Source organism: Somniosus microcephalus, chromosome 5 (assembly GCF_052327205.1).
Source record: "Somniosus microcephalus isolate GS21.2 chromosome 5, FLI_Smic_1.0, whole genome shotgun sequence".
NCBI lineage: Eukaryota > Metazoa > Chordata > Chondrichthyes > Squaliformes > Somniosidae > Somniosus > Somniosus microcephalus.
The window spans coordinates 118,401,661-118,418,649 of NC_140991.1; the positions used below are offsets into that span (position 1 = coordinate 118,401,661).

A 16,989-nucleotide genomic window follows, 5' to 3' on the forward strand; every position below is an offset into this window, starting at 1 on the left:
GGATAATTACAGTCCTTTTGGACTACCCCAGATCAGGCGTACTCCCCAGACGTTCACCCTCAACCAAAGTTAGAGACAGCCAAACTCCACAAGACGCTTAAATGGGTGTAAAGGTTCAGGCTATCTCTCCCTAAAGGAAAGGAATGACCTGAAAATATTACCGTCCTCTGGATAGCACTTTTAATAAGTTTAACTAGACTGTAACCTTCCAGATATTATGAGGGTCCGGAATACCCCCCAGAACTCTGCAACTCTTCACCAGAGAATATACAGAGATTTGAGTTCGCGAGGTTGATACAGAAATTACTCTGAGACAATTCTAAAAATATATAAATTTATTAAAGAACCGACATGTAGTTAACAGCTGATGTATCCATCGCAACATTACAGTTCAAAAACAATTAGCTTTTATTTCTTATTTCTTGGAGATCCTTATTCTCAAATCTTAACTTCGTTACATTTCTACTTTTCTTACTTATTTCTAAATCCATAACATCCACCAAAATCAATCACTTTGACTCCCCGAGACTCATAGTTAAAGACTTACAGAGGTGCCTCTGAAGAGTTGAGAAAAGCTTTGCCCATTCAGCGAGTTCTGCCTTTCTGTTGAAAAGGTCTATTTTTATATTCTTTTGACAGTGGTTTCTTCTTTGATATTCTCTGCTGATGTCAGCTAATTGTCTTTATTGATACCTCTGTTTGAATGCTTTCTATCTTTTCTCACTGTCAATTCAACTATTGCATGCATAATTATTTCTCTACCTTTAGGTGTTCCAAAAACCATCATAAAAACAATGACAGCAATGGTTTCTGTTTGATGCCATTCTTATCGAAGATTCTTCATTCTATTCTTAATATTGGCTTTACTGGTTTTTAGCAGACATTGTGACTCCCCTTACTGCTCCAAGTTCAATACAAACACAATGTAATTGCATGGTGTCTCTATTGAAGTTATATCTTCAAAGTGTCCTTGTTGGTATCATATTTACTATATGTATAAATTAAAGACACTTTGACCAGAGTGGTTCATGCATTTCTAGCTATCTCAATTGGTTGCATATTTAATCGTGTTTCCTGTCTTCCTTCAAAGCTTGTTTATAACTTTGTTATCAACTGCTCTTTATCTCAGAAGCCTGTTCTCTGTTTACAGCCTATGTCTCTGAGGTTTTACATTTTTAAACCCAGTATATCAAGTATTAATAATATTAGAAATCTGTTCCTGGTATCGTGTATTTCTCTGAATCATGGCTATTCCTTCACAAGGGCATGAGGGGAGAAAGGAGATTAAGTTAGAGAAAGATGTGGGACAAGGACTCGGGCAGATGGAAGCCTGGTGGGAGGTTTGGCTTGGTGGGCAAGGGGATAGCAGCAGAGGCAGCTGAATAGATGGCCTCAAACTTGGTGACAATGTCCATGAGCTCCTTGCATTTGTTGGAGGTGAGGGTGAAGGGGGCAGGGGGTGATGGGTTTAAGGAGATGGTTGACAGTGGAAAAAAGAAGCCAAGTGTTATCTTTGGTCTCCATGATGATCTGGAATAGTGAGTACACGGTTTTGGCAGACGAGAGTGAGGCCTGATTGTGCTTGATGCGGTCATAGAATCATACAGCACAGAAGGAGGCCATTTTGCCCATTGTGCCTGTGCTGTCTCTATGAAAGAGCTATTCAATTAGTCCCACTCCCCTGCTCTTTCCCCATAGCCGTGTAATTTTTTTTTTTCCCCTTCTAGCATTTATCCAATTCCCTTTTGAAAGTTACCATTGAATCTGCTTCTACCATCATTTCAAGCAGTGGATTCCCGATCATCATAACTCGCTGCATAAATAAATCTCTCCTCCACTTTCTTCTGGTTCTTTTGCCAATTACCTTAAATCTGTGTCCTCTGATTACTGACCCTCCTGCCAGTTAAACAGTTCCTCTCTATTTACTCTATCAAAACCCCGGTCCAGCAAGATCTGTGGTGGATGTCTAAACTAGATATGCTCAAATCTGCTAAATAAATGCAATGAGTTATTTATAAGAAAATAATCTCAACTTAAAATTCTTCCATATTTTTGGAAAGTATCAGTTTTCTTGCCAAAAAGGAGGGGGGTGCGGTGGTTGGTGGCGCAAAGGTGCAATTTCAAAATGGCCTGAAAGCCATTCTGGGACCACTCAAATTTCCAAGCTTGTTTTGCAGTTTCTTACGGTCAGGTTACGCAGAGTGGCTCTCGAGCCAATTTTGAAAAAGTTCCCCCCCCCCACCGCACATACTTTCTGCTGTTTTAAATGGAACTGTTTTGTGACTCGTGGAGGCATTACCTGTAATTGGCATCCCTGGAGAGGCCTCACAGGGCCAGAGACTCTACTCAAGAGTATTCTTGTTGGCAGAAAATTGACTTACTTTCAAAAAAAATAAAGGAAATTGAAGATGAGATTATTATTTGCTTCTATAAAAAGGGTGGGGGGGATACACCTCATAGACATTCCTTCTGTTACAGTCATTAGTTAAATGAGGCCAATAGGTGGAGTCCACTGTGCATATTTGTGTTGTTTTCCAGTGCGCTATCAAGTAACTGGCATGATTTCTTTTTAATTTTTGGTTTTGTGCTCCTCATCTGGTTCTGGCAATGTTTACTTTTGTTTCAGAAAGGTGAACAGATGATGTTGGGGGATGATGATTATGGTGGTAAATGTCTAACCACAACTGAATGCCAGTCTGTTGTAAGTACTAACACATGCTTCTGCAGAATGCCTACCAGCAATTGTCAATAACCCCACTAACCAAAGTAGAATAAACTTATTTATGTGGAAACCTTGAATCGTAATGAAGTTCCAGCTCTCTGAAAGCATTCATTCAGATCCATTGGGGCTCTGTTGTTTATATTGGTGTGCAGCTACATTAAGTACCTGTTAGCTTGTTTTTTTTTAGGTGATGTATTGCTTATGCATTGGCTGTCATAAATCTCATCCTCATCAAGAAACTACTCATGAAATAACACTGGACAGCCAGCTGGTGGCGCTGTCCAAGGAGTATAAATACTCGGGCGTGGGCCCAGCTTAGCAGGGACATTTTGTAAGACAGGAACTAGTAACGTACAACTAGACCTCCATGTTCTGAAACAAGTTGATTAAAGCCTTGCTTTATACTCAAACCAAGTGCGTAGTGAGTTTTATTACGTCAATTTAATCAACTTGATATCGACTCCATGCTTTGGGTGATTTCGGGAAACAGCCAGCTACGACTCGAACCGTAGAAGGGAACTCAGACAAGTAATCGATCCATCATGGAGAAACTACTCAGACCCGCCCGTCTCGACCTGGACCCAAATTCACTTACAGCTGCTAAGGTATGGAAACACTGGTATCGTACCTTTAGCAACTTCCTTGAGTGTGGTGAAAATGTTCCTAATAAGTTACGAATGCTTGCTAATTATGTAGCCCCTCATGTGTTTGATTATATCGAAGACTGTGTAGACTATGACGCCGCTATCCAAATACTACAGCAGCTATATGTCAAGTCCCCAAACAAAACTTTTGCTCGGCATCTACTGGCCACAACTTGACAACAACCCGGGGAATCACTTGATGAATTCCTTCAGAAACTTCGCAGGCTCAGCAAGGATTGTAATCTTAAAGCTGTTACAGCTGAGCAGTACTAGGAGGAGTTAATTCGTGATTCCTTTATTAATGGGATTGCGTCTCCCTTCATACGTCAGCGTCTGTTGGAGAATAAAACCCTCAAGTTACAGGCTGCCTATGACCAGGCATGTTCTCTGGACTTAACAAAGAGGAATGCAGATACCTATCTTTCACCACGTGCACGGGCTGCTGCTATCACTTTTAGTGACTCTTTCCATAGGCCTCGGGCGGAAGCCCTCGCGGATGACGACTCCAACCTGGCTGATGACAACCTTACCCTAGAAACCTTCACTGATGACGACCCCGCCCTAGCGGCAGCTTGGCAATCTGGAAGGAAGTGTTTCTTCTGTGGAGGTGCGTTCCATTATAGGAAATTTTGTTCTGCTTGTAACGCAACCTGCAATCATTGCAGCAAGAAAGGTCACTTTTCGAAGGTATGCCAGTCAAGAGCCGCTGTTAGTAAGAAAGGCCCCCTTTCTAAGGTATACCGGTCGAGAGCTCCTGTTAGTTTTGCAGCTACTACCTATAAAACTGCTCCTCCCCCAAGAGCCACTACTAAGGTTACAGCTGCTATCTATGAAACTGCTCCTCCCCCAAGAACCACTACTAAGGTTACAGCTGTCAAGGGTAAAACTGCTCCTCCTCCCATCACAGCTGTTTTTCCCCAAAGTCTGTCCCATGCAGCCACAAATATTTCGGTAAATGGACACATTTTGAGTGCACTAATCGAATCATGCAGCTCTGGCAGCTTCATTAGTGAGCGGGCTGTCAGTAAGTTAAAACTGCGTATTTACCCCTCGGACAGGGAAATTGCAATGGCTCTGATGACACTGACCACCAATTCTTCCAGCTTTTGTCTTGTCGACCTTATTCTCAATGGCCGCACTTATTTCTCCAACCAGCTCGGGGTGCTCTAAAACCTATGCAGTGATGTGCTCCTGGGACAGGATTTCCAGAAACAACACAAAAGACTCACTTTTGAGTTTGGAGGGTCAAAGCTGGAGCTTACTATTTCCAAAGTACCGTTTTGTGCGCTTTCGGCGGCTTCGCTCGACGAGCCCTCCTTGTTTGCCAATCTTTCACCCCGATGTAAGCCCATAGTCACTAAATCACGACGTTTCAGCCAAGATGATCGATCCTTTATTGAGGCAGAAATCTCTCGCCTTCTAGCTGACGGTATCATTGAGCCATGTTCATCTTCCTGGCGGGCTCAAGTCGTCGTTGTTAAAAATCCTCTGAAGCAACAAAAGAAACGTCTTTGCATCGATTATTCGCAAACTATTAACCAGTATACCGACCTGGTTGCCTACCCACTACCATGCATCGATGACATGGTCAATAACCTTGCCAACTACAAGGTATTTTCAACTTTTGATTTAAAGAGCGCATATCATCAAGTACCGTTAAAGGACTCTGACAAAAAGTATACGCCCTTTGAGGCCAATGGTTGGCTTTACCAGTTTTGTCACCTTCCATTTTGGGGTCACCAATGGGGTGGCCGTCTTTAGCGGGCAATGGATAGCCTAGTCAAACAGGAGAACTTAACAGACACTTTTCCATATCTGGATAATATTACCATTGCTGGTCATGACCAGAAGGAGCATGATGCCAATCTCCAGAAATTTTTTGACGTTCTCCGTCGTCGCAACTTGTAAGGGGTCGTTTTAATGAGCTTGTGGTGTGCGAGATTGGTTTTTGATTTCACACTGCTCGTGAGCGGTTCCGAAGCGCTCCCCCCTCACCGGTTCTAGACACTGGGCTTATTGCCAGACCACCTTGATGTGTTGGCCCAACTTGTGACTCGGAAGACAAATGGATCAGGTGAGACAAGGGAAGTTTTAAATCAAAGGTATCTTTATTTTTAAGGAGAATAAAACATAGAGAATGAAGAAACAATGCAGACAAAAATCATGAACACGCCTCTCAATGGGAACTAAAATTTAACACACAAGAGTTACCTTGACTATCATAATACATCAATTCTAGATCAGCAATATAATAAAACGGGGGTGGAGAAAGCGCACGGCACAACGAAGGATGAATAACACTCCTGAATTACAAAGCCCTTAATATTTAAAACCCCTCCCGTCTCTACAGTATACCTCAACTAGATCAGCTAGGTGGAGTTGGGCCTCTATGCTCACCAGGGTTTAAAAAAAACTGTCCTTGACCTTGGTGCTCCTGTATCGTCCGGGATCTCCAATCTTCCTTATGGGACCGGCTCCTGCTCGAACTTGTAGGCCCTCCGTGCTCCTCGAACCGTAATCGAACCTGTCCACTCGCTCTGCCTTTTGACCTCGTGTCTGTGTGAAACTGTGTTTTTGTCTCTTTTCCCCCAACAGTTATACTGTTTTCTTGCCCTTATCTTGGCGCCAAATCAGGGGTTTTCTTTTGTTAAAGTAATGGGCAGGCTGCTTTGACAAAAGCGGGTACTTTATTTTAATGTCTTGTAAATGAAACTAATGGGATCTGTCCTGTGTCCCTCTGAGTTTGGTACAGATAATAGGTTTTGTCTGTGCTCTGTGATTTCAGAGATGGGTTTGCGTTTTGCTAGCAATTAACACACCTTGAGGTGTAAATACTTTTGTTTTGACTTCGTTACTACTGTAACCATTTTACCATATCAATTGCAGTCAGTTCTGGAATCTTCTAATCGGTGGCGACTCAGGTTTCTTTAAGGTACTGCAGTGGTATGTCCTTCTGAAATGAGTCATGTGATCTGCCAACTCCATCTTGTGTTCATAAAATGTGGCCATTTCAGGGGTTTTACAATGTAGACTGTATTTTCCTGGATTTTTTGCGAATCCTACAGTCCCCCCTGTGATACAATGGACATCTCAAATCGTCTTTTGTATCATGAATGTTTGAGAGTGAGCATAAATCCGTTCCCCCCCCCCCCAACTGACCTTCCCCGTAGTTTACCTGACTATGAAGTGTACCTCGCACACGCACTTTCCTCATCCCGAAAACGGAGTTGAGTAGACATCCCCTACCGGAGAAACATTTATGCTATGTACAGACTCACCTTAGAGTCATAACCCGACGCAACACAATCTTTGTTATAATACACCAAAAACAGATGGAATAAAAATATTTAGCTACACGGGCGAGTCCCCGTTTATGCTGACATAGTGGCCCCGCCAATTCCGCTGACCAGGGAACTCCCTGTCGTGTCCCTTCCTCCTACACTGGACACAGACCAGGTACAGAACGATCCCTACCTGGCACACCACTAAGACGTGGGAAGCCAGTCTGACCCATGATGGGATCTCGATATTATCAAAAAGGTCCCACCATGGTGGAACCACTATGTCTTGGATTTTTGCCCCTATGTCGGTGGTTTTCTGCTCTAAAGTAAAGAAGTGCTTCTGAGAGACAGTAACTGCTTTCAGCAGTTCGGTTAAATGTTCTGGGAGAGGGGGAATTGTGAAACCAAAGTGGGCCACGTACTTCTGGAGATCGATGAAGTTCTCCTTGACAGTGAGGTGAACAGTGGATGGTTCAGGGATCGGGATAATCCGCAGCTGTGCCACTTGAACTACTGCCTCGGGTTTGAAACAGAAGCTGCTTTCACTGACCGCGCACCAGCCGTGCTGTCCGTGCCGGTAGTGAGACGCTGCGGTGGCGACACAATGTGTCCCACCACCTATGTATGCCACCTGTGGGGTAATATGGCCCTGTGCCATGACTTCCATGGTGCAATTGATAGGCTTAGCGTCAGCAGAACTGAACCCGCACTGTCCTGTTGAATAGGCATTCAAGTGCTGGGGACACAGGATTATGTGTGCTCCCCGGCTACGGCACCCCGAGAGGTCAGTCCCCGTCATAGCATGCTCCCACTTAATGACGTAGGGTGGGACCTCTGCGAAACGGACGTGTGCTCCCCCCCGAATGACTCCAATGTTCACCACCGTATACACCGGCGCAGGTCGGGCCGCCCTACTCATTACTGGGATCCGCACGACGACCCCCATGATGGTGTGGTTGGAGCGACCACAGTCCACCGGGACTGGGTAGGGCTCCGGAGCGAGCCGGAGCTGGCACGGACTCAACGCGTTCTCAAAGGGGTGGAGGGCTGCGAGGTGTTTGTTACTGATCCAGGAGGGGACCAAACCCTGTTTTAAGTCCTCCAGATTGCTGTGGCCCTCGCCCAGCAACCATGCTCCGTATAGTACGCACACCTCATTCTGGGCAGCCTGTTCTGAGGCGTTCCTATCCTCCCTAATGAGAGCGTTGACCGTCCGAGCCTGCTTCTCCAGCTCTGCTATGATCTCCTTTAAATGGAGAGTCATAGCCTGATCCTCATGGAGCTCCGAACGCACCACCCGATTTTCGTCCGTGAGGATCCCCTTCAACTGGGTCTTAAACCCGTTAACCTGCCGTTGCAATTCGATGTCGTCCATACTATTTATGATGGACGACCCAGTGTTAAACCCTGTGAACCAGTCGTTCACGGCGCCCCTTCTTTGTCTCCCCAATTGCTCCCATTCCTCGTGGCCCTCGGTATAGAGTTCGGTTCTATTGACCCCCGCGAAGTCAAATTCGAAAAACTTCTGCAGGGTCTCTTTCAGCAGGGCCTGATACAGCCTTGCCGTTTTTACGGGGCACCATTCCAGCAGGTGCACCTCGGTCAGGTTGAGGATGACCGAGGCCACCGCGTAATGGACCCCCTGATAGGCCATTTGGTCAGTGGGAACTAATACTAAACCGTTCCCTGGTCCCTTGGTGGTGGTGGGGCATCCCTCTGCTACCGTCCGTGGTGTCTGGGTCGTGGGCAGGGGCTGTCGGGGGCGGGTCGCTAGCTCAGTGGCATTAACCGCGATTGGGGAGTAGGGGACCGCGCATGCGTCCAAGCGCGATTCCCAGTCCATCCTCCTCCCGTTATCTTGCCACTGGCTGTGGAAAATGATGGAAACACCTGTAGGGCAGACTTTCTCTGAACCCCACATACACACATAAATCCCCTGATCGGGTTCCCACCATTTATCCCAGCACACTGTCAACCCTCCCTGGGTCCCTGTGATAGTCCGGTGACTGTCGTTCCCTAACCTTTCCCACTTTACTCTGGGGTTCCCCATGTCCCTGCTCAGTTTCCTGAGCCACCACCACCTATCCAGGGGGACGTTCCCCCTGCAGGTTAGGCAAATACGTTTCCCCACAGTCACACTGATCCGCGTGGCCTGGATCTTGATCCGAGGACACGACAAAGAGACCGCCCCGTATGTGAAGCCAGTTTCACTTGAATATTTCGTGGCGTTCGAGCCCAGCCATCCGGGCCAGTTGCCCTCATGGGTGTACCCAGCGACTTCCTCTGCTTCGCGCAGGCCCTGCCCATCGTGGGCCAGAGGCGCAGTTTCCCCGGAGCAGCCAAAGATACGGTGATCCTCCGTCTCTCCCCTCCAGGTGACGTTGAGGCCCACCAGGGCCGCGAGGATGATGCCTCCTACTGGCATCATCTTGTTACTATCTGGCGGAGAGATAAAAAAAGGTTTCGAGCTGGGCTCCTCGGCTTGGGTGCGGGGTGAGTGGGTCCCGCGACCCTAGCTCACTTAAAACTTGCCACATTCTATCGCTCCAAAGTGCTACCATACTTCCAGAAGACCACATTACTTATTTTCTAAAATTACAATAAACTAAACCTTATTACCCAAAACTATATAAATATATACATCTGCTGCCCGTCTCCGGACGGCCAGCCTATAATCTGTGGGGACCGTCGCAGGCCTCCCCCTGCTGCGTTCCCACATCGGTCTCAGCTGCTGGTCCCTGGCAGCCCGTGGCTGCTGGCTGTGGACCGTTTAAACTTCTCGCAGCTTTCTTCCGAGGGGTCCCTCTTGTGAAAACCAGTGACCAAACCTCCTTCGGTTGCAGTTTTCTATTTGACCGTCTAAGGGTCACCACATATGAGGCTTCCTCGTAGGTCGGACCCTTGGCTGGAGTTTTGGCCCTGGCTGCAGTCCGTGGCTTCCCCACGACTGCCGGCTGTGGGCTTCCTCCCGCAGGCTCCGCCTCCCTAGGCTCTGGGTCAGCGGCAGGCACCTCCCCGCTACCTGGGACTCCAGGTTGAGAGTCTCCGCCCCCAGACGCCACCTCTCTAATGCTGCACTCGGGCAAGACCTAAGACCTCCGGCTCCTCCCCTTCACCGCAGTCGGGGGCGGGACCTTTGTCCTCTGACTCGGCTTCCTTGTGACCAGGGACAGGACCTAGGACCTCCGGCTCCTCCCCTTCTGGGTGATCAGGGACTGGACCTAGGACCTCCGGCTCCTCCCCTTCTGGGTCCCAGAACAATGGGGGAGTCTCCCGTGTGGACGGGACAACTCCTCCCCTCACGCAGGCTGCTCGTCCAGCCTGTGTGACCTGCGGCTGCAGCTCCCCTGCAGTTTTTAATTCTTTGCTGCCTTTTTCAGCCCCCGCTGCCTGCTTCCCTGCCTCCGGCTTAAACAGCTTACATTGATTGATGTGAAACCATTTTGTGCGCCGGGGCAGTTTCACAGCATACACCATGGGGCTGGCCTGATCTACGATGCTGTAGGGACCCATGTAAAGTGGCTCAAAACTCCCCACACGGGCGAAGTTCCTTACCATCACTAGATCCCCTACCTCCCAGCGATGGGTTTTACTGGGCTCGAGCAGCATCCTATTTCCCTGGTGCTGCCTCCCCATGTTACCTGCGGCCCCCTCATAGATCCTTTGGAGGCGTTCAAGGAGCGTGCGGGCGAATTTGTCCCGATTCACCTCCCTTAGCTGCCCCTCCATTAGGACTGGGGCCAGGACATGGGTGGGGGTTCTCATGACCCTCCCGGTCATGAGCCCATGCGGAGAGTACCCCGTACTCTTTGACTGGCTGGAGCGGATCCCCATGAGGACAAGAGGCAGGACTTCTGCCCACCTTTGGGGCGAACCCATTATCTCTTTTGTAGGGGGTTTTGTTCCAGGGGCTTATTATAGGTCAGCCAGTTATGTTTTCCTGAGCTGCCCTGCCCGCTGTGCGGTTGCGAATCGCTTTCCCCTTCCTGATTCTGAGCTCAGGACTTATCGAGTGGTAACAAGGACAAACGAACAGACCAGTGGATTGGTGCAAGGAAAACCAATGTTTATTAATTAGAAAAGCTAACACTACAAGAAAAACAGTATTATACAGAAGATAAAAGAAATCGCTATGGATGCAATACAGTTTTACACTTAACGGGAGAAGAAACGGACACAACGAGGGAAAAATTCTAAAATCACAATTTTGTAATACCCCTTTAACTCCCACCCTTACACCTAGCTAGGTTGTCTTGTGACGGCCAGAAAGATAATGCTCACCGGTGAAACAGATGAAAAGGCCTGGCCCTTGTGCCCCGCTGCTGCCGTCGAAATGTGCTTGCGATGCTTTCTAGATGGTTTTCCTTCTTGGTTGCTAGCAGACAAACAGGACACTGGGCCGAGGCGAAGAGAGAGAGCGAGAGGTGCTGGGCCGCCCCAGTTATATCCTCTCGGCAATGGGTCATTATCGCGCCTCATCAGTCCGTTCCATTGTCCAATTTGGGCTCGAAAACGTAAAACAAGAGGACCTTGATTTTGGCCTATTTACGTTGATGGCACCGATCAGTACCACAACTGCCTTTCCATTGTTTTCTGAATGTCCTTAATTGTTCTGAATGTTCCTCAATTGTTCTGAATGTTCCCTCAAGCAACTGGGACTATCTCCGCCCGAACTTAGATTGTGTAGGCAAACAATTGATAACCTGCCTCAGGGCGTGAATACAACTGAGCTTGCCTCACTGCATTGTTCAAATTAAACATGCAGTCTGTGAAGCTATCAGAAAATCCATATGGATGCCGCAGGCCCTTTGGCCATGTGTCTGACCGCAGCCATTTTGAGAGGCCCTGGATTTTTAAAACACAGTCACTCCAAGGTTTCTTTAATAACTCCAATTAATCTTCGGGGGGGGGGAACATATGAAATTTTGCGAATCCCTTCACTTTCCTCATTTTTTCTTTTAAGGTGCGGTTCATCCGCTCCACAATCCCCGATGACTGTGGATTGTAGGCTAGGTGCCATTTCCCCTGAATGCCCAGCAGCATCAGGGTGTTCTGCATTACTTGGCCGGTAAACTGGCTTCCTTGATCGCATTCCACGAACTGGGGCAGTCCCCATCTCGAGAACACCTCCCGCACCAAGACTCTCGCAGTCCCTAACGCTGTGGCTGTTCGGCAGCGGAAGGCTTCAACCCATTTAGAGAACACGTCCACCAGAACGAGGCAGTACTTATAGCCTCCCTGGGTGGCGGGTAAGGGTCCGATATAGTCAATTTGGATTGACTGCCATGGTCCCTCTACCCTCCTAACGTGTCCCATCGGCACCTTCCTCCTGTGAGGATCGGGGTTATTTGCCGCACACACAAGACAGTTCGCGCAAAACTCCCGGACGTCCTCCCGGAGTCCTGGCCACCATCCTGCTTGTTCCACCCGCTGCCAGGTGACCTCAGGCCCGGGTTGCCCTGCTCCTGGTCCCTCATGGGCCAGTTGAAGGAATTCCCTCCGGTGCTGCTGAGGCACCACCCACTGCTCTTCTTTAAACAGCATCCCCTCCTTTATGGACAGGGATGCTGCACCATACAGGCCTTCCATTTTCTTCCCCTCGCTAACCGCGTTAAATACCCCTCTCATGGCAGGGTCCTGAGATTGGACCGATTTTAGGTCCGGGGCTAGCGCTACCCCTACGCTCTTCTGGATCCCATCCCTGCCTTTTACAGCTGCCACTGGTCCTGACCCGTAGGGGTCCCAGAAAATGCCGGTCTGGGCACCCTCTCTCGCCAGTGCGTCAGCTCGCTGGTCCCCCTGACCGCGAGGTTCTGTGGAGGAGTGAGCCTTCACCTTGTGGATGAAGACCTCACCCTTCTCCCCCACGGCTGCCAGGACCTTCTCCAGCAGGGGCTTTACCACCAAGGGTCTCCCATCGGCGGAAGTGAATCCGCGACGGGACCAGATGGCCAGGTATTCAGTACACGAATTGCATGTAAACATGCTGTCTGAGCAAATCGTGTACGGGGTAGGGAAAACTTCGGGATGGGTAACCACATAGGCCACAGCAGACAGTTCTGCCTGCTGGGCGCTCATGGTACTGGGGAGTTTAATCGCCAACGCAATGTCAGCCGTTGGGTCATACACTCCGAACTCCGTGAGCCGCTTTCCAGCGGATACTGTGCTGGAACCATCCACGTAAATCTCACGGCCGGTGGGATGTATCCCAGCCCGGAGACCAACGTCGACCTCCCATACCCCTTCAACGGAACATTGATGGGCTGTCCCACGGTAAGCCAGGTTGACGGCTAACCTGGGCTCGCACAGGCCTCGTACCCGCAGATCCATTTGTGAGAGGAGTAGGGTCCAGTGCGCAATGCGGGCACTGCTTACTGTCCCATCCATAATCCTCCCATCCAAAAGCATCTTGGTGGGCGTTTGGTGTGTGAGGAGGGTGATGGGGGAGGTGCCTGTGAAGATGGCGGATCTTTTCACAGCCCAGTGTGTGGCCAAGAGGTGCCGCTCACAGACCGAGTAGCTCCTCTCTACGTCGGTGAGCACCCTGGAGGAGTAAACCAAGGGTCTCAGCTTGCCATGTCGCTCCTGGAGCAACACAGCACTGAGACTGTCCCCGCCGGCCGCCACCTCCAAGAAGAACTCCCTTCCCCCATCTATCGCTCCCAGGGCCGGTGCGGTCTGCAGCTTCCTTTTTAGGAGCTCGAACGCGACCTTGCAACCTTCATCCCACGACCACTCCACTCCCTTGTGCAGGAGTCGGAGTAGTGGGGCTGCCATGGCCGCATAGTCCTCCATGAAGTCTCGGCAGTACCCGGTTAGCCCTAGAAACGACCTCACACCCTTTATGGTGACGGGGACCGGTAACTCCTGTACCGCCTCCCTCCTAGCCCTATCGATGGCCCTTTCTCCGGCGCGGATGGTCAGCCCCAGGAACTTGACTTCCTTTTGACCGATCTGCGCTTTCTTTGGGTTGACTTTGAACCCCCTTCTGGTCAGTAGTTCCAACAGTTCAGCCAGCAGTGGGCCATGCTCCCCGACCGTGTCGGTAAACAGGAGCAGGTCGTCCACGTACTGTACTAACTGAAGGGGCTGACTGAACTCCTTCAGGCTGTCCGCCATGCATTGGTGGAAAATGCTGGGACTATTGTGGAAGCCTTGTGGCAAGCAATTCCAGGTATACTGTTGCCCTTTGAAAGTAAAGGCAAATTTATACTGGTCCTCCCTCCGCACAGGGATCGACCAGAGCCCATTGGAAATATCCAGCACCGTGAACGTAGTCGCGGATGCGGGGATGCTCCCAATGAGGTCGGCCACTGCTGCCACTGTAGGGGCACATGCGGGGATGTTGCTGTTCAACACCCGATAGTCCACCGTGGCTCTCCAGGAATTGTCCGGTTTCTTAACCGGCCAAAGCGGAGAGTTCACATGGGTGGCTATAGGCCTCAGCACCCCCTGCTGTACCAGCGCTGATATGGCCATCTCCATATCAGCCTCTGCTTCCTTTGGGAAGTTGTACTGCCTTTGGGGCCGGGCCATGGGATCCCCATCTACCCTAACCTCAAAGCTAGCAACCCTCCCACAGTCGTGTTTGTGCGTGGCGAACGCACCTAACTGAGCCTGCACCTCGGCTCTAAATACTTCTGGGATACCCTCCATCATTTCACCGAGGTCGTAACTCCCTTTCGGCTTCATGGTACACAGGGTTCCCTTCCCATCCTTTCCCGGGATGACTACCACTCCACTTTCCTTTCCGGTGTTAGCCCCCCAAAGGCAATGGTTTCTGAGGTCCACGAGGATCCCATGGCCCACGATGAAGTCGGCCCCTAGGATCCCCTTCCCTCCCTCCGCATCCCATCTCGCCAGGACACATGTCCACTTTGTCTGGAGTGTGCCCAGGCGGATTGAGAGCGGCCTGGAGAACGCACCCGTCTGCTCCGCCCCTGTGAACCCCGATAGGACGTATGAAACCCCGTTAGACAGAGGTGAGGTGGTGGGATTCTCCGTATGGATCACGGTGCATGAAGCTCCCGTATCCAACAGATAAGTCCCCGTTTCCTTCTCTACCTCCACCTGCACGAGCGGTCTCTTCCATCCGTCGTACTGGAGCGCACATAGATAGACGGGCTGCGCAGGCTCCAGTCATTGCGGGCCACTTTGGGAAGGGGTTGGGGGAACCGCTGGACCGGTGGTGGCTGCTATCTTTCACTTAGTGAGGACCAATGACCTCACTGAAGCCAGCAGCACGTCCAGCAGCTCTGGAGGGACAGTTGGCTCCGTCTCTCTCTCTCGGGCAGAGGTCGGGGGTGCAGCCGGGGCTTGGGCTGGGGCTGTGGGGACCTTTTCCCTTGTGTCCTTCCAGGGATTCTTACAGTCCCTGCGCCAATGCCCCTCCTTCCCGCAACCGTAGCACGTTTGGCGGCTTTGGTTGGGACGGCTCCCTTCCTGGCGCCACTCTTTACGGGGCTGGTCACCAGGCCTGACCTCACAAACCTTCCCGTTTTGCTGGGGTGTCTCACTATCCCTCCCGTTTCTAAAGGTGACGGTGAGTTGGCGGATCACCGTCGCCTCCGTGGTCAGAGGGTTTCGGGGGTCGAACCAGGCCATTGCCTGCGTTCGAACGCGGGGCAGGGAGTTATTCATCAGGCACCTGAGCCAGTGGACTAACTGGTCCCCGTCCAGGTTCGCTCGCACCGGCATTCCCGGGCACGCACCCTGGTAGACTGGCCACAGCCTGTCCACGAACGCCTGCGGGAATTCCCCGGGGAGCTGGACTGTTTTCTCCACCCGGGTGAACGGACTCCCCTCGTTCATCCCCATGACCTCCAGGATCTCGTCCTTCAGCCTGCCATAATTTTCCTGACCCCTCTTACACCCATCGGGTAGCGTCTGGAGGAGATCGCTACCCAGGGAGAACAACATCATCTTGGCCTTCTCTGCCTCGTCGCAGTCGTTAACACAGGCCGCCTGCTCTATCTCCCTAAAGTGAAGAGAAGGGTCCCCCTTCATGGTGAGCTTGGGGATGTAGCTCACCATGGAGCGCAATTGTTGTGCACCGTGTGGCACCAGGAATTGGTTCTGGAGGTCCCCAGGTTCCCCGTCGTCACTGGGTGGTCCGTACCTCCGTTGTGTCACGGGGTACACCGGTCCCGGTCCCTGATTCTCTCTCGGGCTACCCTGGTCTACCTTGGATTCTTCATCCCCCACCCCCTCCTGATCCCAAACCTCTGGAAAATTAGGGGCATGGGGTGGTGGCTGTGAAATCTCTGGTTCCCTAACCCGTTTTGTTCTGGGGGCTGCCTGCGGGACTTCCCTGCTTGGGTTACCGTTGAACTCAGCCTGGCCGACCTTGGGGCTAATGAGGCATATCATCCCCTTTGCCCTGGCCAATGCCAGATTCAGGCTTTCTATTTCCTGCCTACAGGGGCCGTGGTCTGCCTCCTCAAACCCTTGAGTGCAGGCCAGCTTATAGGCTGCTTTTACTTCGCCTACCTTTTCCTCCTGTGCCTTCAGTTCCCCTGTAAGGCGGCTAATCTCCGTTTTTAATCTCCTCTCTTTCTCCCTGGATTCTCTTGCCTGATACTCTACGTGTTCTACCCTGAACCTAGCGCTCCCCTTCAGCTCAGCTATCTTGCCCTCCAGCCTTTCTACCTTCCCCCGATGGTCCCGGACCATCGCTGCCCTCTCTTGGCTTATGGCCTCCAGAGCCACTAGCACCTTCCCTTCCGCTGCAACCTTTTCCTGCAGCTCCCGGGACAAATGCTTAATTTTGGTTTCCTTACTGGCCACCGCGTGGTCCAGTACCAGAACCTGCTTTTTATAGCACATAAGCCACACCGCTTTTTCAATGCCCTTGCGGTGCTCTTTACTAGCCGTCCACTGGGCGGCTGCTTTTAGGGGACGCTCGGCTCCTAACAGGTCATATACCCATTTTTTTGCTACATTTACTTTGCCACACACGTAGGAGGATAACCTGTCCTCCATAACATCTGTCTCACCGAGTCTTTGTCCGCCACACAAGGGTTCTGTAGCCAGTGTCCCATCTGGGTCGCCATTCTGTAAGGGGTCGTTTTAACGAGCTTGTGGTGTGCGAGATCGGTTTTTGATTTCACACTGCTCGTGAGCGGTTCCGAAGCGCTCCCCCTCACCGGTTCTAGACACTGGGCTTATTGCCAGACCGCCTTGATGTGTTGGCCCAACTTGTGACTTGGAAGACAAATGGATCAGGTGAGACAAGGGAAGTTTTAAATCAAAGGTATCTTTATTTTTAAGGAGAATAAAATATAGAGAATGAAGAAACAATGCAGACAAAAATCATGAACACGCCTCTCAATGGGAACTAAAA

At 50.4% G+C, this 16,989-nt stretch overlaps 1 protein-coding gene across 2 annotated transcripts in view; it reads left to right on the plus strand.

Annotated features, from left to right (window-relative positions):
• cobl (cordon-bleu WH2 repeat protein) overlaps positions 1-16,989 on the plus strand; it is a 568,107-nt gene that overhangs the window by 302,331 nt on the left and 248,787 nt on the right. Inside the window, exon 9 of one of the 2 annotated variants that reach the window (XM_085988107.1) lies at positions 2,627-2,701. The exons of the other annotated variant lie outside the window; for it this stretch is intronic. Coding sequence (XP_085844233.1) covers positions 2,627-2,701 — 75 coding nt within the window. The remainder of the gene's footprint in view (positions 1-2,626; positions 2,702-16,989) is intronic. 2 annotated transcript variants of the gene reach the window in all.